Genomic DNA, 25,326 nt, shown 5'->3' with positions numbered 1-25,326 from the left:
GTTGATTACCTGTGTATTGTGTACGTTCAAGCGGAAAGTGATTTCCTGTTATGTAGTTAAAGTATATTTCACAGTTGGACAGAACAATGGATTCGTGTTTATTAGAGTCTTATCAATGCAAGAAAATGATAATATGACACTTGTAAAAAAAAAAAATTCAATGTAGCGGGGGGAAATCGTTATGATTTTCCGGATAAAAATAACGTGCACGTGAATCCGCCCTTGATCACTGGCCATCAAGTAAAAATTCCCTTTCCCTGTCTGGGACTAAGAATGTCCAGCACCTTTGCCTCACTAAATATTTGAGCTTAGTTACGGCCTTGGTATAATGACTGGATTATTTTTTTTAACCATATTATCGCAAATGTTATTTCTAGTAGGCTTTTAAAAAACAGTTGAAGACTGCATATATAATTTAGGCCTAGTATAGAATTACATCAGACTAGTTTATTGGTCCCTGATTACATGTACACGCGACAATTTTAATTTCATTTGTTTTATTTTTATGAAAGGATGCGATCAAAAACTCTTTAAATTTTTTAATCTTTCTTTTGTTTCAATCTCTTTTTTACATTGATAATTTATGGTCAAAAAAAGATTTTACAATCAGTATTCTCGTGTTCCTAAGGAAATCGTTATGATTTTCCCAAATCAAAGGCGGTTGAAAAAAAATTGAAAAGTTTCTCTACGTAAAAATTTGCCAACAGCTGTGAATGACACAAAGATTATTTTTATACATTTTGCACCCGCACCATGCAGCATAGCCATCATATAGGCATTATCACGTGACAAATGACCAGGATATCAACACGTGGTATATCTTGAAAGGCATATATGTACATCTTCATTTTGATGACAATAAAACTTCTGAAATCGATGGAAATGAGGGGGGGGGTAGGAACATTTTTTGCAGATATACATTATACCTAGGCTTTGAAAATGGGCTTCAAGTGGAGTGCAATGGGGATGCCCATGCATATTTATGGTGACCGATAAATCCTTTGGTGTGCACTATTTCTAGTTCAAAATATATATTTTATTCATTGAATTGGACAAGGTCTTGTAACTGAAGTATGTAAATCTGATCAAAAATATGAGAATGATAATCAATGTTAGTAATTTTAAATTTTTAATTTATACATAATAACAGGCGGTCTGATCAGCTGCTGACCTCTTGACATTGAATGAAATAAGTATAATTTTTTTTATGGAACTTCAGCTTAGCATAATTAATGTTATTATAACCAACGTTATATGTAAAGGGGTCTAACGTCAGTAATATCAAATTTTAAATAAACGATGTTTTATCACAAAGGTTAATAAAGAAGAAGGCTTCCTGATACTGGATGACAGCACTGGCAAAGTGAAAGTTTTAGGATACAACAAAATACCCTATATTTCTCCTTCAGTAGATATAGGTCAGAATTATTGACTTGTTACTTCTTTCCTATCTGACAGCTCTCTACTGGGCATTATAAGTCTGCTTCCCTAGCAATATTTTTTTAGCAGGAAGGGAAGATTTAAATTGCTATAATATTCTCTACTAAATTCTCAGATTTTTTTAAAAAGAAGAATTAAATATAAAAATGTACTGTAATTAGATAAAATACCCAGTATAACATTATGCTTTCAAAATTATTTTTTATTTCACTGAATGACTAATTTTTTTTTTTTTGATTTATAGGAAAGTATGTCATGGTTGTTGCTTCTATGGTCAGAAGTGGAGAGCTCCCTATGGTGAATGCCATTAAACTCCAGGATCTGTCTCTTGTGAGGAACGCGGAGCAGTCGTGGTCTCTGGAGGTCATGGATCAAATCCTCCATCTCAGCGCCATACACTGAATAGAAGTCCTATGGAAATTATTATTAATCTAGTGTTGCAATATATATAAAATGGATGCTTTATTAATTTGTGAATTTTTAAACCACTGTATATTTGCCCATATAGTCTCACTCTTTGATTGATTTGATGAATTGCTATTCTGTATAATAGTTATTTGTCAGTCTAGATATATATGATATTAGTTTTGGTATAATTACTCTATGGTTTGTTCTATGATTAATTGCTCAAAATTCTGTCGGACTGTTTCGTTAAAGTTTTTTGTAAGTCTTAAATTATGTCATATACATAGATCGATCATTATGTGAAATGTCTTAATTTATGTACAAATGATATATAGAAACTCTGTAGAATTATAGAAATATATTTAAAATGTTGAAGATACACTTGTACATTAATATGCTGCGCAGCTAACAATTTCCCCTCAAGTGGTCTTGAAGGGCATTTATGGTACATTAGTCTGACCAGGGGCAGATAACTCGAATAATGTTTACACTTGGAGATTTAGGATGATTTTAAAACTAGCAGCTTTTGATTGTAAGACGATGTCCTCCAGACTGAGCAGTCTTCTGACCTACTCTAACTTTGTGCATGCTGTGTCAGGAGCCACGGTTAGTGTTATTATATGTTGTTTGTTGTTTTAATAAGAATTTATTCACTCACCCTTATATACATTGTAGCTCATGTATCATCAAAATGAAAGTACAAAAGTTTCCTGTACAGCTTTAATTCATATTATTTATATAAATGATAATGATACAATTTTTATTTGAAATTTAAAAATTGATAATGAAATTAAGAAAATAAATCCAAGCTTTTAAATTGATTAACAGATTTTTCAACAGTGTGTATTGTACTTTTATGCTTAAATGTGAATGTAATTTGTTGCAGGGCAGTGTGATTGCAATGACTGTGTTTTATCCTCTGGAAACTGTTAGAACAAGATTACAGGGTAATTATTAGGGTAGACCATTCTGTAAAAGATATTGATGAATTATGTATGTTCTTGTTTGAAATTTTTGGCCAATGGAGATTAATATTATGTTTCTTTCAAAAATTTATGCTGTTTATGTGTAAGTGTTTTCTTTTTGTAGTTCATGTAGGCAGGCAAGCTAAACACACACCAATGGAAGCTTTAGACATTATAAAAGATGAAGGGGTGTAAGTACCCAAATATCTTTTGAAGAAGGGGGGGTTCTTTGTTTTTTTATCATGATACTATGTATAATACTAGAACAACAAGGGAGAATTTTTTTGTTAAGAATTGCTGTCTATAAAATGGTTTTTAATGATCTTAAAATATATTAAGATATCAATGATAAAAAATCTATTATTTTATTTTAATATAAGGTACACACAATATACTAGTAATTCATTTTTTATGCAATATTTAGTATAGCTTTGTTTTATAACTATGTGTATGTTGTTTAGATTGTCCCTATACCAGGGCCTTTTTCCTGTACTGGTCACACTGTGTTGTTCTAACTTTGTGTACTTCTATACCTACAATGGTCTGAAAACAATACTCCAGGAGGAAGGGAGCAAGCCAGGGCCATTGAAGGATCTACTGATGGCTTTTGTCTCTGGTGAGCAAAACAAAAACTTAATCTTGTAAAATTAGAGATAATCCTTTTTTAGCTGCAAAACTGTAGCTCTTGGGTTGAAAAAATTCAGACAGACAAACCAGAGAGCTGCAGAGATCAAAGCATTATTTATATGGTAACAAAGAAATGTTAAATTATTACAGGGGTCATCAATGTTCTGATCACAAACCCTCTGTGGGTTGTCAACACTAGGATCAAACTACAGGGACTTAAATGTGGCACTGAAACACAGAAAACAACACCCCCTCCCACCTACAGGGGGATCTTAGGTAGGATTCTGAGTTTCAGCTTTTTCCCAATAAATAAGACTGTGTGCATGAGATTTTTTGAATAAATTGATTGTTTACAGAAATCTGATGGTCGTTGTCGTTGTTGTTGTTGTCGTTTCGTTGTCGTACTATGATCAAATCAAACTTAAAATTTACATTTTCATCTTCTTCTCAACCACTGGGCCAATTTCAACCAAACTTGGTACAAAGTATCCTTGGGTAAACAAACAGTTATTTTAATTTCAATGACCATAAAAACTTTTCAAATGATATACAATGCAAAAATTAATGACATTTTTAAAAAAATCTACATTAAAGCAAAACCACTGGGCCAGGATAGTATTAAACATATATAAATGCAAAACCAGGTAGTGTAGATTCAAGTTTGTAAAAACACGACAAACGAAAAAAAACTTAACAAACGTGCACGCGGTAAAAGTTTTACATAGGAATATATAGGAAAAATCTTTTTTTTTCTTCTATTTTTTTTGTCTGCAAGAACCACTGGGCATGAACATTTTCTTTTTAAATGAATTTAATGATATGTAAAAACTTATGTGGAATCATCCTATTTATTAGATTCAAGTTTGTATCATCTTCCGGGGGGAGTGGTAAATGTCTACAGTAAAGTTTTACATAGGAATATATAGGAAAAATCTTTAAAAGATCTTCTTCTCAAGTACCACTGGTGCAGGACACAGATTTCATGTGGGATATATTCTTTATTACGATTTATATATTTGTAATAGCATTTCCCCCAAAAATATATATATATATATTTCCTAGCCTTATTGCTCAGGTTTTTAGCGATGTGGACACATCCTTGCACTCTCACAAATTTTAATTTTATTCTTAATACTTAGAAAAGGTGGTTTGCTTCAATATCTTTAAGATGAAATAAAATTAACATTAAATCTGTTTCCTTGATTGTTAAAGTCTGCTATCAAAAATATTGATATTGGACTGACAATATAAAAAGTGTGAAGTGTTTTCAGTGAAAATTGGTGGTGTGAATTTACTGGATTATTGAACATTTAAATTCTATAAAAATTCATAACATCAAATTGATTCGATTTCAAAAAAAGATTTTTATCAAAATTTTCATTAAAATAGCTAAATCTAATATTGTACTTATGGTAAAACCATGCAAAATGAAAGCATTGCATTGTTGTACATTGACGTTGCATCGTTTTTGAAAGGAGGGGAACCAGAGAAAAAATTTCAATCAAGCTGAAAAAAGGATTTTAAAAATTGACAAGCAAAAATAAAAAGGAAATTAAAATGAAATAGCCCAAACGCGAAAATCCTATTTCGTGTGTGTGAGTGAGGGTGCGTGTGTGTGTGTGTGTGTGTGTGTGATTGTTGTTGTTGTCATAAACTTTTCACCATTTTTTTCCTTATACATGTACTATATAACCCTTTTTTTTAACCTAACTCTTAAATTGGGAAATGTTGCTACGTGCCTGTCATATGATATGTCACTGTAATGTAAAGTTATCATTATCATTATAGATTCTTGTAATATTTAAAGAATTGGGGAAAACCAATTTATGTAACAACAAAAAGAAAAAAGAAAAGTGACGAAGAATGAGAATTTGTTTTCATTTTATGTAAATTCTTTTCTTTCATTTGAAATTTTTAAGCCAATATGGCCCCCCCCCCCCCATAAAAATATATAGGAAAAAATTAAAAAATCTTCTCCAGAACCACCTCCATGTTGTAGAGCTGGGAACATAAACATGATGATGTGGCAAAGAGTTCTATGCGAAAAAATGTGTGGGAAATTTTTGTGCATACAAAGTATGGCATGTAAATGAGTTTTACATAGGAATATATAAAAAAATACCTCAGTTTGTTGTTTTAATCGCGATTCTATGAAAACATCCGCATTCTTTTTTCAGTGGTTTTCGCATTTATAGCTGAGTAATAGATTTACCGCTTTTTGGCAGATGATACTGCTGAGTCAGTAATAAATACGCAAATTTGTGTAAGTTATTATATATTAAATTTAAGCAATTTTTTTAAACCTAGTAATGTACCTGAGAAGTGTGAAGAGTTTCTCGCCGTAATGTAGAAATTTGTTCAAAAAAAATGCCGGGGGGGGGGGGGGGGGATTTACTGCGTGCACGTTTGTCAAGTTTTTTTCGTTTGTCGTGTTTTTATGTACGTTTGTACTGCAAAAATGATCGTTGGTTTTGCATTTAAATGTTTGTTTACAGAAATCTGTTGGTTTTGCTTTAATGTATATTTGTTGAAATTAAATTATATTATGCAATGCATATCATTTGTTAAGTTTTTATACTCATTGAAATCAAAATAATAGTTTAAAATTTAAATGGTAATTTTTCAACTTTCTTTCTCTCTCAACCCTTTCCAAAAGAAAATTTAACCAACAAAAGAACTCTGTCAATTTTAAAGTTGAAATAATTAATATATCTGTAATTGTTGCTTATGTGTGCTCTGAGTTTAATTTGTTTTATTACAGATGGTCTACGTAAAATAATTTCACAGGAAGGTGTACGTGCCCTATGGAATGGAACCTCAGCTTCCGTAATTTTAGCTTCCAATCCCTCCATTCAATTTATGGTCTACGAGACTGTCAAAAGATACTTCCAACAATTTTTCAAATCAAAAGCAAGTACTCTAATCATCTAATAAATATAAGTTGTTGTTTTTTAATTCTCTGATATTCACTTGTCCTAATTCCAAAGATCATTATAAAACAATACTTTATTAATATGTTAATTATTAAATATCAAGTTAAATGGTGCCATTTAATGCCTTGAATACATTTATTTTATTTGGACAGGATCTTAGTGGATTTTTATACTTCACCATTGGAGCAATATCAAAAACAGTTGCAACCATAGTAACCTACCCTTTGCAAATCTTGCAGTCTCGATTAAGAGTAAGTGTATTCATTTTTGATTCTGCATAATGGTTACTAATGAATGGTTGTGAACAAGTTATTTAGCATCCATTTGACATCATGAGATTTTATACTTATAATCCATGAAAAGTTGTTTATTGTAAGTGTAAAGCAATTTTTCAGTAAACCCTCCTATTTTGCATTTCTATAACTTGGCACACAAGTGCACAGATCTTCTGTGTGTGAAGTTTTTATTTCAATAATACATTTAATATTTCTGTGAAATTTTTTGACTTTCTGTTTTGGTCATTTAATGAGCTTTTAGACACTATACTTAAAATGGTAGAGATGTTGCCATGGTTACAAATTTTAAATTTTTTGAAATGTATTACATTTGACAATATAACATGGCACACAATTTTGATATAATTATGTGTATCTTTTTGAAAGTGTTGCCATGGTTGTATTTGAAATTTCTGTGAAATTTTTTGAAGGTAAAGTGTGCAGATTTTTAACTGGCACACAAGAGATTACTAATAAGAAAAATTTTATCAAGGATAGTTTCATTTCCTGTTGTAAAGAAAAAAGCTTAAGTTTTTTTTTACTCTGAAAGCAATCATTTTAAAACGTGATTTGTTCAATGTAAGTATATAAGATATTATTTCCATTCATTGAAGGCTAGTACCAAAAAATCAGAAAATTCCAAAAAGGTTGCTCAAAGTTTACTTGATATAATCAGGTAAGAGAAGAAAATTATAATACTGTTTCAGATTATTTAAAAGTTCAGTTCAATTTCAAATTTTGTGAATATGAAATTTTGCCATCTTCATGGATCATTTTCATGTTCCTTTAGAACCACTAAACCAATTTTAACCACGAACTACTCTTGGAGAATACTTTTCAAGTTTATTGAACTGAAGGGCAATACCCCTTCCAAAGGGAAATAACAAGCAATGGCAAAAATGGGATAATTTGCCCTAGAAGGGCACAGGGTTAAGGTGGGGCCACTCTGGACTATCAAAGTTTTATAGGAAGATAAAAAAAAAAATCTCAAAACAGCAAAACAATGAACTGGCATATTTTTATGGAAGCATCCACAGATACAGTACATTCAATTTTTTTTTAAATCTTGACACCACCCCCATCCCCTTTGGTAGGGTAGGGACAAATGGGCAATTGAAGTTTTAAACATGCAAAAATATTTGAAAAAATTCTTTTAAAATCTCAACAAGAAAATGAACCCATAACTAATAGTTATATTGATATGAAAGCTTTTACAGGTAGTATATATTCAAGTTTATTCAAATGGTATCCCCAGGGGTAGTGTTAGGATCCCTTTGGGATCAAAGTTTTGAACATGTGCATATACATGTATAGGAAAAAATCTGTTGAAATCTCAAGAACAGTAATAATCGTATTAATGTGGAAGCCTAGAATCAAACAAAGTTTGTTAAAATCATGATCACCGGGTTAGGGTTGAGCCACAATATTTGATGTAAGAACATATCAAGAAAAAAATCTGATGATGAAGAACAAAAGGGTCAGAATTATTCAGATGAGCATTTTGGCCCATGGACTTGTAAAGGAGGGGGGGGGGGACAAATGAATCTTAGAGTAGCTATTTTCAAAAATGAAAGAAAAACTTTCAGTTATATAAAGTGAAATAAATATTTTATAATCCTTTATTAAAGTTATGGATGTTTTTATACAGATCTGAGGGTTTTCTTGGATTATACAGAGGAATGGAGGCTAAGCTGGTACAGACAGTGCTGACGGCAGCTCTCATGTTTATGTGTTATGAAAAAATAGCTTCTTTAATCTTTAAAACGATGGGACTTAAAACGTAAACAAATCAAAGATTTTGTAAAACAATTATACTGTCATTTGTACACCGGTTCATTGTAATAATATAATTATATGTAGCTGTGCATTTATCATGACAAATGCAATATTTTATATTTTTTAACGTTACTTATTTTTTCATGTTTATTGAATAAATGTAATTTTAACAAAGTTGACTTTGTTACAAATTTGTTTTCTTAAGAGACTGGAATTGAGTACCTAATGCCCAGGAATGAGAGTGATCACTTCCTGGACATCACTTGCCTTTAACAGAACATTTTGGACTATGTCACCTTCAAAGTGACACAACAAAATAAACGTATTTTTAAATCCATATGACAGGCCGCAGTTAATCGTTTATTTGGATATCGTCCTTATAATCTGATAATAGAACAGTTTGGACTAAGTCACCTTCAAAATGATACAACAAAATATACATGTATTTTTAATTCTACATGACATCAAATCTGCCCTGTGATCCATCCGTCGTTTACGTAGCTTATTAATAGCCGCGACTTTCCCAGTATAAGCCTCCAACATTGACGTTTGCTGTAAACTATTTAGCTGGTGAATTAATGACAACGTTCACGTATATGGCTCTGAGACACGTGCTTAGTGGTAATGTTCAACGTTCTGGTCTTGACGTAAAATGCAGAATTTTACATGATACGACCACAACTCCGAAACGAACTTGTCAAATATAGCGTAGTTCTCTGTGATTTCGGAGGTATTTGCTTATAATAGACAGAGGACATTTTTTTTATGTATTAACATTTATCAAGACAAAGCAAGAGTTATCAAATAAAAATCAGCATCAACATGCTTAGAGACATAACGATAGAGTTGGAATCCAAGTTCTTTAGCAGGAGGGGGTATTGTATAAATTCTGAATTAAAAATTTCTGTACGGTAGCTCTTTTTATGTGCTTGCCTCTTTACATACACTTAGAGCATGTAATGAAAACCAAGTTAAAAGGAATGTCTGAAATATGAATTTAAAAATTTTCTTTAAGTAAAGTCTTGGGAATATGATGGCCGCGAATTTCTTGATTTTGTTGTAGGATCGTTAGATCTGGTTTGTTCCACTCACTGACTTGTAACTGCTGGTGTCGGTTAAATCTGCTTCATTGATGCAGAGAAAAATGCTTTTTATAATCGGGAAACGGCACACAAATTAGGCATATTTCATTTTGTGTTGAAATCGATACGTGTATTAAACCATAGACAGTTGTTGACTTGAATCCCTGATTATGTACAAATGCCTAGAGCTGATAAATCAGCTTAATTCGCAAATTAACAATCTGTTCATAAATATTGATGAAATGTAAATATTCTTAGACATCCTACGCCCATAGGAGATACAAATGAGAGTTAATTGTCAACTTTCGACCAAACTTCATCATTTGTTAAAATTGCTCTAATCTATGAAATGGATATTTTTTAATGTGAGCGGTTCTTCGTGAGATTTCTTATTCACTTTCAAAAAATATATGAAATTCTGTGTGGAATATTTTCTGTAAAATGTGAAGATTTGCCAAGAACGAAAAATGTCTGGTTTCTTTGGATCATCAGGAGGTGGCGGTCCATTACAAAACTGTATTCCAGGTCAACTGGAAACGGAATCGAAAAAGTATGCCGAACTAATAAAATTATTTCCAGTAGAGATCATCCCTACTAAAGAAATCCCTTCATGGGAAAGGGCTCTAAAAATAACGTTCTATATCCCGCCGATTTTGGTGAACCTCGTGGGAAACAGTTTGGTCATTCTTATTGTGGTGTTGAACAAAAAGATGAGAACGACTACAAATTTACTGATTCTGAACCTAAGTGTGTCTGACATTTTGGTGGCGTGTTTTTGTATGTGGATTCATCTAGCCACCCAACTTCAAACCGGGTTGTATTGGCCCTTTGGTGCTTTTATGTGTAAAGTGACGTCTTTAATTCAAGGTAACATCCCATAAATGATTGTATATATCTAACTGCTAACTCAGTGGCCTTGAAACTTGACTTTCCCTCCCTTATAATGTTACAACCCTGATATCATGAAATACTTAGTAGTCAAATTCTCTCTGATATACTGGAATAAAAAATCAGAATAAAAATAGCCTTATAGGGACCAGGAAGAGGGTATATAATGTACCAGTCCCTGTCGGCTAAATTAGGGGAGGGGGTCGTGTACATGTACAAATATAAATAATTCATGTACACTTGTGACTTTTTGTACATTTCTTTTTTTTTTTTTTTACCAAATGTTCCCTAACGGTATAAAAGTACAAATTGCCCTTGAAGTATTGCTATTATAACAAGCGAGGTCATGGTACTTGTAGTTATGGTATTCATTGCTTCTTGAGATATCGGTCGGAAATAATAGTTTTACACACAAACAGAATGTTTAAATCTATGACCTTGATCTTTGACCTTTTGAATTCAAAATCAAAAGGGGTCTTCCTTACGCCACGAGAAGATACTAGTATTTAAGAAATCATTGTCTAGTTAGTGGAAAACCCCGTAAAATCTCTTCTTTTTTATATTTAAGTTTGAATTTTATAATCAGGAAGTATATGCATTGGGATGGATAATTAATGGAGTAAACAAGCGCAAAAGTCATCTAATAATAAACAAATCAAATTTGGAGTAGAGCAATCACGGATCTCCAAAATATCAGAGGTGGGATCAGGTGCCGTGGAGGACTAAGCATCCCCTACCTACCGGTTTCACCCGCTGTGTGCTTCTTGTCATGATGGGAAAATAATGGAAAAATCCGTGAACAATTTACAGTGTAAATAATGGCCTAACAATTAGTATGAAAACGTCAGTCAGCTATTGACTTAATGATAAATTGTATTTGCTGACAAGGTCAACGTATCAACCACAGAACTTACGAAATGATGACTTTAAACGCGATTGTTGATACTGTTGTTTCATCAATTTTTTTCAATAACTTGCCCTCCTTTTGAAAGTGATCATACGTACAGTATACTCTTGCGTATCAAATCAAGTGAGAGATATAAACCACGTTTGCAGGTGATGATAGTATATTGCAGCATAAGTAAGGAAAGTCGACATTTTAACAGTAAACCTTGGTTGTTAGATAACCATTGAAATAAGATATAAATATAAAACAGATTTGTCAGACTATGTATCATCTTTAATAGATCATCGGGAAATATCGTTTCTACATATTAGAATGCAAAGAGACAATACAAGTATCTAAATGTCGAGTTGTAGGCCACTGTGGCACATCAATTGTTTTCTTAAATCCTTTTCGTGTATAAAATTTTGGACAAATTCTACTTCATATGAATACAAAAACTGGTCTGTTAATATAAACAAGGCGCCATGAGAAATCCAACAGATTCAATGTTGGAAGACCTGATCTCCAAAAAATACATAAATATTGTCTATTTGAAACTTTATTGTAAATTTATTTTGAATTTCTTTTCCTTCCTCTGCCAGTGACAGCCCTGACTTCCAGTGTGCTGACCCTGACCATTATTTCCCTGGAGAGATTCCAGGCTATAGTATTCCCCCTCCGGAGAAAGATGTCCCACAGGGCCGCGGTGGTGGCTATTTCTTGTTCCTGGATTGTGTCCATGGGGACAGCCTTTCCTTACTTACTGGTGAAGAAACAGACCGAGACACAGTTCTCAAACTTTTTAAGAATACAATGCAAAGAAAAATGGCCATCCTATTACACTGCATCGAGCGGGAATGGGTAAGAATTTTTTTTTTAATTTTAAAATTATCATGATTAATAGTAATATTTTAATTTTGGTAAATATTCCTTGATTTAAACTTTTTATTAGAACAATAAAATGCTATCTTTGTTAATTAATGCGGGAATTAATGGTTGCAATAACCCCCCCCCCCCAAAAAAAAAAAAAAAAAAAAAAAAACAAAAAAAAAAAAAAACAAAAACAAAAACAAACATAAATCTCGTTAACTATATTGAATTATGTATACAGGACAAAATTAGGGATCATCAAAAATATTTCCATACCTATGAATTTGTGTGAAATTAATCGGCTTTAGTAGTTGAAAAACATGTCATTCACACGATTCTATACTTGATTAGTACGTGTTTGATGAGGTTTGCGGCATATTGCCCAAGAAAGTAAGTGACGTAAAAAAGTATGTGGAACAATCTTTAGAGCACAGATGTATCAAAGAGGGTTTTATTTAGTGAACGAGAAAAGTTTCAGTATTTCTGACCAGAAGTGGTGATAAGACTATGAGGAGGCATATGGGTATCGACGAACGACGTACAAGAGAAGATATTTTCATTATTTTAATACAAAATATATGTTGTAAACATATCTTTGAAATATAACTTAAGTTCAGTATCTCATCACATGACTTTTTACAATGATACATATATATATATAATTATAATACTTTAATAACTATAACTTTTATGCAGAAAAGTAACATAATTATGCATGTTACTTAAACCTATACATATTATTCAGTTGCGTGCTGCAGATACTTTAACTCTTCCGTAAAAGAGAAATGTCGAGCAACAGCAACCTGTTTCAATAGGATTAATCTAAAATTCTAAATGGATAACAATTAGTCCTTGAACAATGTAGTGCATGACAATAAATGACAGGTATTATTTCTTTAAGAAATGAGCGCAGATTTTGATCAATTGAATTGTTTAAACAGATGTACAAAAATGTTTTATGCGGATATAATTCTACTTCTATTTTTTTTTTTCCTGTGACAACTCTTTGAAAGTAAGCGATTGGTGCATGCAGCACTCGGGTTTCTGAATTTGTTAAAATATTTACCCGTTTATTGCATCTAATATCAAGTCTCTAAACAAACATAGGCAGATAATATTGATGGTCTCTACCATAGGCTATTTACCAACCATAAACATTTTTTCCCGAATTCAATGTAACAGAATTTCAATATTTCATTTTTAATTATCATCTGTGCATCATTTTCCTGCGGGCCTGTTACGACTGCCGTACAAGATCGGCATTTGGCATTGACTTAAAACATTGATTATTGGAATAATGCGTGAAAGAGCATTTATCAAAGTTGGGTCCTGCACTTGCCTGATTTCAAGGTCTCGTACGTTACCGACTCTATTCCAAAGAAACTAATAAGTATATCCAGAAAAGTTTTGTTCAATGGGAACAAAAGTTCATGCTACAGGAGAATGTTATACAAGGTCATAAAAGAAATGTAAGGTTACAGTTCAAAAGAATTGTTTGACAAGAGAACAGTGTCAAAAACACTATTGCATATTAGTGTTGTCACGATGATCGATTTATAATCGATGATCGGTCGGAAAGGCTGTCGATTTTAGACAATCGATTGGAGATTTTAACAATCGATTAATCGGTATATTTCAGCACATATCTTTTTTTTTTTTACAGTTTTCTTACTTTTATTTCAAGAACAGGCTCTTGTTATCAAAATATATATCTTTCAAGAGTTGTCCTTTACTATTTTAAAATACATGTACTTAAAATCTGTTTAAAATAAATCAAAAAATAATGATATTTGCATTTCTAAACTGAAGAAACTAAACTACTTGTGTAAATGAAATATATTAGTTTTCAGTATTTGGGGGAATTCACCTGTCATTTCATAGGGAATTACAAGGAATAATATTAAATGTCTTATAATAGTTTAAAAAATTAATTCCATATACATTTTAGATGATCATGTAAATTAAAACCTGATCTGTCAATGCTTACTTTTCCCAGGCCAAGTAATTCCTAATCATGAAAAATTCTGTTTTACTGAAATTGTTAATCAAACTGCATATATACTGTTTTTAGAATTTCGATCTGTACAATGCACCTTTACTTACATTATTTAACAATAAAATTCTAATCTTTATAAAATCTAATGCCTATTTTATGCAAAGAGTTACCGATTCGATTATTGGCCGATGATCAGTTGGTTAAGGTCAACCGATGCTACCGATTAATCGATTCTGATTTTCAACCGATTTGACAACACCATTGCATATACATGTACTGTAGATTGTAGATTCACTGTATTGGAAAAACTTAATTGGACTCTGTCAAATGTAATTAATCTTTCAAATAATTTTTAAAGCTGATTTACGGTATATAACATGTATAATGCCGCTTGACGTACCCTCCTCGTCTTTAGGTAAATAAATATTTAATATGAGTGTCCTAGTCTCGTTTTTCCCAGACTCTCGCTCTCGAGACTTTGCCCGAGCGAGAGTCTGGTCTGATTCCTATTTAATTTTTGTAATTTCAAATCGAGGCTTACCGAGAAATCGGTATGGATTTTCATTGGCTGATACATTCTCTTCGATGCTAAGATCTGTATTCTTTAAAAAGTCAGAGGCTGCGCCTTTACTTTTATCTGGTTTTATAATAAAATACCTCTGTCTGCTTTACAAGGAACAAAAAACGCACATATCTTTGTTTAAAAAGTAAATTCTCACATGTATTTTCATGGAAGTCGCCATCTTGTCAGCCGGTTTAGCGACCTCTACTGGTTACAAAAATTAAATAGGAATCAGACCTAGACTCTCGCTCGGGCAAAGTCTCGAGAGAGAGAGTCTGGGGAAAACGAGACTATGAGTGTCCATGTATGAAAGATGTGCAGTGATCGTTACTGTCTAAAGGTTTTGATTTTAATAAAATGTGTTTGTGCAACACTGAAGCCCCCTTATGACAGCTTATGTTGAAGGTTGAATTTTCTCAAATGCAAGTTTAACTCCAAGGTCAAGGTAAAAAATTCCAAAGGAAGGCCTTGTCACAAGAAAGACACTTGTGAAATAATACTAACGGTTCAAAAGTTAAGGTCAAACATTTTTAAAAAGTGGACCAGATTTCAAGGTCAAAAGGTCAAAATTGTTGGTATCCAAAGAAAGGTGAATACAACTGTGAAATGTAAAAGCCCGAGTTCTAAGGTTCCAAAGTTATGGCCAAGTTATGAGTTTTTGAAAAGTGGACCAAACTCCAAGGTCAAAGTCAAAAGGTAAAATATTTTTAGACCAAATGAAAGGTCTTGTAAAAGTGATTATCCATGTGAGGTATGAGGGACCATACGCCAAGCAATCAAAAGTTATGGCTATGGTTATTTTGGAAGTTTTTTGGTAAGCGTTGGGAAAAAACTTCAAAATTCAAGGACACGGGGTCAAAATTATTGGAACCTCAAGAAAGGTCTTGTCACAAGGAATACACTTTTGAAATATAAAAGCCATAGTCCCACCAATTAAAAAGTTATGACAAGGTTTAAGTTTTTGCGGACAAACTGACAAACAGATTATCAGACAGACAGTCGGTCGGACAGGGCAAAAATTACAGTAAAACTCGGTTATAACGAAGTCACAGGGACCTGTGAAATTACTTTGCTATATCTGTAATTCATTATAACTGTATAAGAAAGTCATTAAATTTATATGGCTGGGGATTCAAGATGACTTTGCTATATCCGTAAATTGGCAATATCCGTGTTCGCACTAAACGAGTTTTGCTGTATATATATACCCCAAGTCTTTGATTACGGGAGCATAAAAAGCCCAAAAGGGGAACAGAACTGACTGAAACGTATTTCTATTTAATTATAGTGCAAGATAATAATGTAATCATTAAGTAAGGATATCTGATTCTTTCAATTTTACAGAACTTGCGAAACAGAAGAACCGGGAAAGAAGCTGTATTACACCTTGACCTTCATCATTATGTACGTCATACCTATTTTGGTTATGGGAATTACCTACACAATCATCAGTGTCACGCTTGTAAAGCGTAAAGGTCCAGGGGGCAAAGCAACGTCATCTATAGACAAGGCCAGAAAAAAGGTACACTTTCACAATAACTTCTGAAATACGTCGTGTACATTCAATCACTGTAAAAAAATAACTAGTTAATGTCACGAAGAAAATTAGCCACTGAAAAAACTACCTTAATAGTAGTTTTACCACTTTATATTTACACAATTTAGAATTGATAATTTCACAAGGTATATAAGTATCTAACAACTCACTATCTTAACCACTAAACTGAAAGTTTACTAATCACGACCAACGCTTTACGAAACACACTAGTTAAATTCACTAGGTTTTTTTTCAGTGAATGCTTGCAACGATTTGAGGGTAGTATATAAATTTGCTTTGAAATGTACTTTAAGTTACTGCCACTTACAGGGAATATCTCAGCTTAAATAGACCAAGTTCTTTTTAAACATTTTCAGGTCATCCGTATGTTAATTGTGGTCCTTGTCTCTTTTGTGATCTGCTGGACCCCGCAGTGGGCCTTCCTCATCTACGACGCCTATTTCCCACCTGTAGCAGATGAACAGGTATATAAAGGTCTGTCCAACTGTCTGTCTATCTGTGTCTCTCTATCCTCTCCCTTTCTCTCCGTCTCTCTGTTAATTATTATGTCTTATTAATATTAATTATGTTTCAGAGACCCGAGTACACCGTTGCTCTGAAGTACGCGGCTCTATACATCGCCTACAGTAACAGCGCGCTCAATCCAATCATGTATGCAGGGTTCAATGAGAACTTTAGGCGTGGGTTTTTAGATGTCTTCAGGTGTCGTATATGGAAGAAGAACAATCGAGTACACTCAGGTGAATTCAAGTTTTCTCTTTTCCCTTTGCAAATCTTGGGCTTTTCCGGTAAACCCGGAAAAGCGGTCACACGACGGAAAGATCCGAAATGTTAGGATTGAATCTCAAACACGTTGTACATAGAGGAAATGTTATTCTGCATCTTGGTATATATGTCGATGATTTTAGTACAATATGTGCAGGAAGAAAATGTCCTTGTTGCAATTACATAATGGCATCCACTCTATTGGAAATAAAAATTGCACTGTTATTGGGTTGCTGTTTTTCTATTTCTTTTTGATAAAGGTTCGAAGTTGTATAAACTGTGGCTTATAATCATATAAAAATAGTTAATAGAACATATGAATTTTGTAAATGTATTTATAAATTTATCCTGGTAATCTTGAGAAGACAGTACATTAATCTTTAAATTAAATGGGACACGAGTTTAATTGCGAGAGAATAGCAAGACGCGCCACAAAGTTTTTATTAACGTTTTTTTTTTTATGTCAATTATCAATTTCAATTCTTGTTACAAAATGGAAACAAAAATGATTGTTAAATTATGATATGATGTTTGAAGAACAGAAATAGTATTTTAAAGTATTTTTATGCAAATTGTTTGGCCCTTTCATTTGCCTAATTTACATTCCGATGGAATTATCAAGAAATCAACTCCACTAACTTTAAAATAGTTATCACAGAGAAAACAAATAAAAATGGAAATATAATTTGATAATCATGAGAAGTAATTTATTTTGAAAGTATATGAGATACGTGATTTAAAGAGAATAACTTTGATGATTCACGACGATTTCATAAGTTTTGTTTTTTTTTTATGTCAAATGGTAAATATATTCATTTGTTTTGATAATGTTTGAAGCAAAAAAAAAACCACATTTAACACCTTAAAAAAGACACACTTGGTTTCAATTATATTGTAAAGTTACTAGTATATGGACTCTCTATTGCTGGATACTCGGAATTGCATATTTTCAGATATGGTGAATTCCACAGTTGGTCCGGGCTCCATTAGGAACAGAGTGATGACTTTGGGAGGTAAATCAGCCGTGACCACGGTACATACAACAATGGAGGGAAATACTCATGTTTACGGGGCCTCCGACGATTGACTGATACTCCTTGTAGAGAGAGACAACCTGTTGTGTTTGTGTTTTTTGTTCAGTGTAATAAATTATTTTGGAAGAAACTAGCTTTGTTATTGCAGTTACAGTCAACGTAAAGAATGGCACTGTTGTACCGTTGTAGTAAAGTGTCGATGGTATTGATCAATTAATGTATGATTCTTTGTATTTCCAAATTACGCATCTGTTTTTGTTAAAAGTAATATTCCATTAGGTTTGTACACATAATATTTTAAAATGTTTATTAAAAATTAAAGTAAAATCTTCTTTAATTTTTTGTACACTTAGGCTAGAATTGAAGCGTCATCAAGAGATGGGAGGGGGAATCTTTGTGAAACACGTACATGTATATGGTCTGGATAAAATGTGTATATCTAAATCAGTCCTTCAATAAAAAAATCATTAAATGTAGCTGCTGTTTGATGAGAACTGAGCTCTACGTACCGTTATCAGAATAAAACCCTTTATCCTCCCTGGGGCTTATCTGCATCTCTCTAAAAAATTTCACTCATCAATCAAATACAAAATTTCTATTTTGTTCAATCTTTCTTCTACCCAAACTAGTCATTCGACAACAATCAGCAATACATGACAATCTTAATCGAAAAGTCCTTTGACATGCATGTATAACTACTGAATGATATAAATAATTTAGACTCATTGAGAAGAAAACTACTAGTCTGTTTTCAAACTTTTTAAAAAGAATTTAAACTGAATTTTATATTTTAAACAAGTGCTTGTTTCAACTTTTTTTCCCAGTGAAGTCAACATTGATTGACATTCCTGTGCCGTAAAGCAGTTAAATTCGTGTAAAGATAAGCAGTAATAATTCTCTGTAAACAAAAAATACACTCAATCTGTCTTGGAGGACTGCTTCTAAATTCTGGGTGTTTTGCTCTTACTCAATCTTGTCGTTCAATAATAAAAATCGTCAACACGTCACTTTGTCGAAAAGTCCTTTGACATAATTATTGATTGTTAAATAAGATTCCTATGAAAAAAAACAATACATAAACACACAAATCCCCATCCAGTCTGTTTTGTGAAAACTTTTTTTTCAATGCAGAAATTTAAAAGTGTGGATATTCAATTATATTTATTATTCAATTCAGAAAACAATTTGACTACGTTGATTTTGATTGGAGGCTTTGTCAGTCAATACAATGTGTTGCATTGTATTGCAGCAGAATGCAGGATTGTGCAATCGTACTTGTATTATTTAACTTTTCACTTTACTACAAATATCCCCAACCTTCCACCCTCAAAACACATCTCATATATGCAATTTTTACTTGCCATTGATTGTATGTAGGGAAATTTGCATAACACAAGTTCGATAACTCAAATAATGTCCCTTTGAACAACGTAGCAAAAACGTCTGCTTTATCTTATACAAATGTTTAGGAAATGCTAATGAATAGCATGCTTCTGTACTATATATATAAGACTTTAGAGAATCGCTTACAAATGAGCAAATGTAAAGGTCTGACTATATAACGGTATTGATATGTGTTAAGTTTGGTCATAGTGCGAGTTCATCTGACTTACCAAGTACTGCTTTGCAGTAATGAAAAACCCTTTTGATTCTTCTTCAAAGTCATTCGCTGCTATGTTTTATCGAGTCTTAAAATTTGTTCACTCATCAGTCAAACACAATAGTTCTTTTTTTCCACTGTGTACTCTAATTAAATAAAAATGTTTCAAAAATTACACGTCCTCAAGCATTACAATATAAAGCACTGCAGCGTAATTATGTCTTTATTTAAAAGCAGAATTAGTGTTAGTTTGCATTTGATAGAACTTCATTCTACATGCAATCAAAGTTTCCTCTGGATGTTTCGCTTATACTAAAATCAGTCCTTCGATAAACAAAAAGTTCCCTTAGACTAACTGTTGTTTGATGAGAACTGAGCTCTAAGTATCATTATTTGAATAAAAACCCATTATCCTTCCTGGGGCTTATCTGCATCACTCTCAAGATTTTCTCTCATCAGTCAAATACAAGATTTCTATTTTGTTCAATCTTTCGTATACCCAAACTAGGCATTCGACAAAAATCAGCAATACAAAAATTGTCGAAAAGTCCTTTGACATGCATGGAACAACTGAACTTTAAATTAATTTAGGTTCATTAAAAAGAAGACATTTAGTCTGTTTACAAAACATTTTTAAAAGAGAATTTAAACAAAATTTATATTTTAAAAAAAGTGTTTGTTTTAATCTTTTTTCTATGAAATCATGTGAAAGAACACTGGACTTATTTTATTTTATCGACATTGCAGTACCATAAATTGCAGTTAAGTTCTTATAAAAATAAGCATTAAAAATTCTCTTACAACAAGAAAAAATACAGTCATCTGTCATGAAGGAGTGTCCGTTATTCCAGGATGTTTTGGGCATACCCAATCATACTCAATCTTGTTCAATAATAAAAATCATTAACACGTAACTTTGTCGAAAAGTCCTTTGACATAATTACTGATTGTTAGTTGAGATTCCTATAAAAGAGTACAATCATATATGAGAATACGTGAATAAACAAATCCCCATCCAGTCTGTTTTGTGAAAACTTTTTTTTCAATGCAGAAATTATTCAATTGTATTTATTATTCAATTCAGAAAACAATTTGACTACGTTGATTTTTATTGGAGACTTTGTCAGTAAATACAATGTGCTGCATTGTATTGCGACAGAGTGCAGTAGGGTGCAATTTTCGTCTACTTTATTTTATGCAAATTCTTAGAAAGTGCTAACAAATAACATGCCTCTGGACTATATAAGACTTTAGAGAGTCGCTAACAATTGATCAAATGTAAAGGTCAGAGTACTTAACAGCAATGTTACGTGTTAATTTTTGATCTTACTGTGAGTTCAACTCACTTACCAAGGACTGCTTTGCTGTTATGAAAAGACCTCTTGCTTCCTCTACTGTTATTCGCTGCTCTGTTTGATTGAATCTCAAAATGTTAACCCATCAGTCAAAATCAAGAGTTCTTTTTTTTTTCCACTTTTTACCCTGATTATAAAAATGGTTCAAAAATTAGACATGTCCTCAAGCATTTCAATGCAATGCACTGCAATTATTTCTTTATTTAAAAGCAGAATTAGTATCTGCATTTGAAAGAACCTTATTCTTCATACAATCGAAGTTTCCTCTGGATGCTTCACTGATGCTAAAATCAGTCATTCAATAATAAAAAAAAATCACTAAAACTAACTGTTGTTTGATGAGAACTGAGCTCTAAGTACCGTTGTTAGAACAAAAACCCTTTATCTTTACTGGGGCTTATCTGCATCACTCTCAAAATTTTCTCCCATCAGTCAAATACAAGATTTCTATTTTGTTCAATCTTGCGTTTACCCAAACTAGGCATTCGACAAAAATCAGCAATACGAAAATTGTCGAAAAGTCTTTTGGCATGCATGGAACAACTGAACCGTTAATTTGGGTTCATTAAAAAGAAAACATCTAGCTAGTCTGTTTATAAAACATTTTTAAAAGAGAATTTAAACAAAATTTATATTCAAACTAGAGGTACTGTGAGCGATGAGCTCACTAAATGATACCCCCCGCCTCCATGTAGTTATAATGGCAAAGTCCATGTTTGCTGAGACCGGAAAACACAAAATATGTGTCGGATCAAAAAGTAAAATAGGAGGTGCACAATGGCAATATGTAATAAAGATTCTGTGAAAGTTTCATTAAATTTCATTCAGTATGAGAGAAGTTGCGGATAAGAGATGGGTACCCCAAAGCGTAACAGACGGACGGACGGACGGACGGACGGAATTAACGATTACTATATACCCTCCCGCTTTTCAAGCGGGGGTATAAAAGAAGTGTTTGTTTTAACCTATTTTCCTATGAAATCATGTGAAACAAAACTGAACTTAATTTATATTATCGACATTGCAGTACCATAAATTGCAGTTAAGTTCTTATAAAGATAGGCAGTAAAAGTTCTCTTACAACAAGAAACACAGGTAATCAAAGATTACGAAGCTCACCTCGACGAATGGTATCAGTTTAAGTAATGCAAATCTCACATCATATTTTCTTAATATTTAGTATTCATCAAAACAACAATATTCTTGCAAGTTGTGTTTAACCCCTTACATGGCATATACACATTTCTAAGCCTGTAGCATGAAAAATATGTATAGTGTAAACAAATATTCATAACTGTTAATAATGCAGATATCAAGGTCTTCAAGTTCATTCGGATTGATCTGTTCCCAAAACTTTAACCAAGTCTCTTGTATGGAAAATATAGGTCAGATCCAGCATCCGAAGCAAGCCTGATAGTGTCCATCCTTAGATGCATCATCCATGCAAGTTTGGTCCAAATAGGGCTTATAGTTACTTGGGAATGAAAATGTAGGTCAGATCCAGCATCTGAAGCAAGTCTGGTAGTGTCCATCCCTAGATACATCATCCATGCAAGTTTGGTCCAAATAGGGCTTATAGTTACTTGGGAATGAAAATATAGGTCAGATCCAGCATCCGAAGAAAGTCTGGTAGTGTCCATCCCTAAATACATCATCCATGCAAGTTTGGTCCAAATAGGGCTTCTAGTTACTTGGGAATGAAAAAGTAGGTCAGATCCAGCATCCGAAGCTAGTCTGGTACTATGCATCCCTAGATGCATCATCCATGCAAGTTTGGTCCAAATAGGGCTTATAGTTACTTGGGAATGAAAATGTAGGTCAGATCCAGCATCTGAAGCAAGTCTGGTAGTGTCCATCCCTAGATACATCATCCATGCAAGTTTGGTCCAAATAGGGCTTATAGTTACTTGGGAATGAAAATATAGGTCAGATCCAGCATCCGAAGCAAGTCTGGTAGTGTCCATCCCTAAATACATCATCCATGCAAGTTTGGTCCAAATAGGGCTTATAGTTACTTGGGAATGAAAAAGTAGGTCAGATCCAGCATCCGAAGCTAGTCTGGTACTATGCATCCCTAGATGCATCATCCATGCAAGTTTGGTTCAAAAAGGGCTTATAGATACTTGGGAATGAAAATATAGGTCAAATCCAGCATCCGAAGCTAGTCTGGTAGTGTCCATCCCTAGATACATCATCCATGCAAGTTTGGTCCAAATAGGGCTTATAGTTATTTGGGAATGAAAATGTAGGTCAAATCCAGCATCCGAAACAAGTCTGGTAATGTACATCCCTAGATATATTATCCATGCAAGTTTGGTTTAGCTAGGGCTTATAGTTACTTGGGAATGAAAATGTAGGTCAGATCCAGCATCCGAAGCATGTTTGGTAGTGTACATCCCTAGATGCATCATCCATGCAAGTTTGGTCCGGGTAGGGCTTATAGTTCCTTGGGAATGGACCTGCTCCAAAAACTTTAACCTGGTCACTCATGTGGAAAATGTAGGTCAGATCCAGCATCCATAGCAAGTCTGGTAGTGTATATCCCTAGATGCATCATCCATGCAAGTTTGGTCCCGGTAAGGCTTATAATTCCTTGGGAATAGACCTGCTCCAAAAACTTTAACCTGGTCACTCATCTGGAAAATGTAGGTCAGATCCAGCATCCGAAGCATGTCTGGTAGTGTACATCCCAAGATGCATCATCCATGCAAATTTGGTCCCGGTAGGGCTTATAGTTCCTTGGGAATGGACCTGCTCCAAAAACTTTAACCTGCTCCAAAAACTTTAACCAGATCACTCATCTAGAAAATGCAGGTCAAAAAGGTGAGCTAAAAAAATACACTCATCTGTCATGAAGGAGTGTCCGTTATTCCAGGATGTTTTGGGCATACCCAATCATACTCAATCTTGTTCAATAATAAAAATCATTAACACGTAACTTTGTCGAAAAGTCCTTTGACATAATTACTGATTGTTAGTTGAGATTCCTATAAAAGAGTACAATCATATATAAGAATACGTGAATAAACAAATCCCCATCCAGTCTGTACATGTTTTGTGCAAAAAAAATTTCGTTGCATAAAGAAAGAGGACGTATAAGGCGTGGACAATCCCCCGCTCTGAGACAAAATATTTCTCAATTTTCAAAATTCATAGAAAAGTTATATTTTTCTAAAATCATGTTCTCAATAATGTCATCTTCAAAACAATTTATTTTACTGAACAACTTTTTATTTGATAATCTGTATTTCAAAGTTGACAGTTAAGCATATTTTGTGGAAAATGGGTTTACTAGAGCTATAAAAACATGAAAAAATGAATTTTGAACATGAATGGGTCAAGTCTTCATTTTTCGTTAACGCTTAAATGATGGAAACGTAAATGCGAAATCTATTTCATTCGTCCAAAAAATGGAATCTGAACCCATTCTATATGAAATTCGAAAATTTCTGAAAAAAATTACGCTTCAACAAACCCGTTCATTTAAATCACACTGACAGACGTCGATAATGCATATACCTCGTAGCGTGATGGTTAAAGCAGTCGGTCTTGGACCAAACCCTGAGCTATGGAGAGGGTTCGAATCATACGTGAAGCTTTTTCTTTTTTGTTTTCACGTATCCTAAAATCATGAGCGAAAAAATAAATTATTAATAAAATATTAAAACAATGAAATACTGAATTGAATGTGTAACAGATGATATAAACAATATAATTTTGAAAAATATAACTTTTAGAATTGAGGAATGTCTTTTCTCAGAGCGGGGGATTGTCCTTGCCTTGTACGCCTCCATTCTTTAAAAGTGTGGATATTCAATTATATTTATTATTCAATTCAGAAAACAATTTGACTACGTTGATTTTTATTGGAGACTTTGTCAGTAAATACGTGTACAATGTGCTGCATTGTACTGCGACAGAGTGCAGTAGGGTGCAATTGTAGTTGTATTTAAACAAGCAGATTTCTTTTACTTTTCACTGTACTATAAATACCCCCTCCATCCACCCTCAAAAGACATCTCCTATATGCAATTTTTACTTGCCATTGATTGTATGTTGGGAAATTTGCATAACGCAAGTTCGATAACTCAAACTATGTCCCTTTGAACACCGTAGCAAAAACGTCTGCTTTATCTTATGCAAATCCTTGGAAAATGCAAACGAATAACATGCCTCTCTACTATATCAGACTTTAGAAGGCTTCTCTCAACTGATCAAATGTAAAGGTCAGAGTACTGAACGGTAATAAGACGTGTTAAGTTTGATCTTATTGTGAGTTCATATCACTTACCAAGTACTGCATAGCAGT

At 33.1% G+C, this 25,326-nt stretch overlaps 2 protein-coding genes across 4 annotated transcripts; both read left to right on the top strand.

The window, feature by feature from the left end:
• The first annotated feature begins 2,096 nt into the window (after positions 1–2,096).
• On the top strand, positions 2,097–8,595 carry LOC134238642 (peroxisomal membrane protein PMP34-like). 2 transcript variants are annotated; one of them, XM_062720765.1, is made up of 9 exons: positions 2,097–2,451; positions 2,732–2,792; positions 2,935–3,001; positions 3,272–3,426; positions 3,588–3,713; positions 6,199–6,347; positions 6,523–6,627; positions 7,265–7,321; positions 8,294–8,428. In XM_062720765.1, exons 1-8 carry the CDS (start codon positions 2,350–2,352, stop codon positions 7,310–7,312), a joined length of 813 nt encoding a protein of 270 aa, XP_062576749.1. In that variant the 5' UTR covers positions 2,097–2,349; the 3' UTR covers positions 7,313–7,321; positions 8,294–8,428. The 2 variants fall into 2 exon arrangements, with proteins under 2 accessions (XP_062576749.1, XP_062576748.1); XM_062720764.1 differs by having other exon boundaries at positions 2,099–2,451; positions 6,523–6,621; positions 7,260–7,321; positions 8,294–8,595.
• Positions 8,596–9,586: 991 nt separating this feature from the next.
• On the top strand, positions 9,587–18,193 carry LOC134238659 (allatostatin-A receptor-like). Of its 2 annotated transcripts, XM_062720778.1 has the most exons (6): positions 9,593–10,370; positions 11,880–12,138; positions 16,050–16,227; positions 16,620–16,727; positions 16,838–17,003; positions 17,982–18,193. In XM_062720778.1, the coding sequence occupies exons 1-6, from the start codon at positions 9,971–9,973 to the stop codon at positions 18,113–18,115; spliced, it is 1,245 nt and encodes a 414-aa protein (XP_062576762.1). In that variant the 5' UTR covers positions 9,593–9,970; the 3' UTR covers positions 18,116–18,193. The 2 variants fall into 2 exon arrangements, with proteins under 2 accessions (XP_062576763.1, XP_062576762.1); XM_062720779.1 differs by lacking the exon at positions 17,982–18,193 and having other exon boundaries at positions 9,587–10,370; positions 16,620–16,737; positions 16,838–16,995.
• Positions 18,194–25,326: the final 7,133 nt, after the last annotated feature.

Source organism: Saccostrea cucullata, unplaced genomic scaffold (genome assembly GCF_032062105.1).
Source record: "Saccostrea cucullata isolate Sc308-1 unplaced genomic scaffold, CSIRO_AGI_Scuc_v1 ctg196, whole genome shotgun sequence".
Taxonomy (NCBI): domain Eukaryota; kingdom Metazoa; phylum Mollusca; class Bivalvia; order Ostreida; family Ostreidae; genus Saccostrea; species Saccostrea cuccullata.
This window is presented reverse-complemented; position numbering and strand designations above follow the sequence as displayed.

What these genes read in the sequence shown, in the direction of transcription:
- LOC134238659 (XM_062720778.1), top strand. Translation starts at nt 9,971, where the DNA reads ATGTCTGGTTTCTTTGGATCATCAGGAGGTGGCGGTCCATTACAAAAC. An exon ending in ACTGCATCGAGCGGGAATGG is followed by an intron (nt 12,139 to 16,049) that starts GTAAGAATTTTT and finishes TCAATTTTACAG; the next exon opens with AACTTGCGAAACAGAAGAAC. An exon ending in TAGACAAGGCCAGAAAAAAG is followed by an intron (nt 16,228 to 16,619) that starts GTACACTTTCAC and finishes AAACATTTTCAG; the next exon opens with GTCATCCGTATGTTAATTGT.
- LOC134238642 (XM_062720764.1), top strand. Translation starts at nt 2,350, where the DNA reads ATGATTTTAAAACTAGCAGCTTTTGATTGTAAGACGATGTCCTCCAGA. An exon ending in CACCTACAGGGGGATCTTAG is followed by an intron (nt 3,714 to 6,198) that starts GTAGGATTCTGA and finishes GTTTTATTACAG; the next exon opens with ATGGTCTACGTAAAATAATT. An exon ending in AGTTTACTTGATATAATCAG is followed by an intron (nt 7,322 to 8,293) that starts GTAAGAGAAGAA and finishes GTTTTTATACAG; the next exon opens with ATCTGAGGGTTTTCTTGGAT.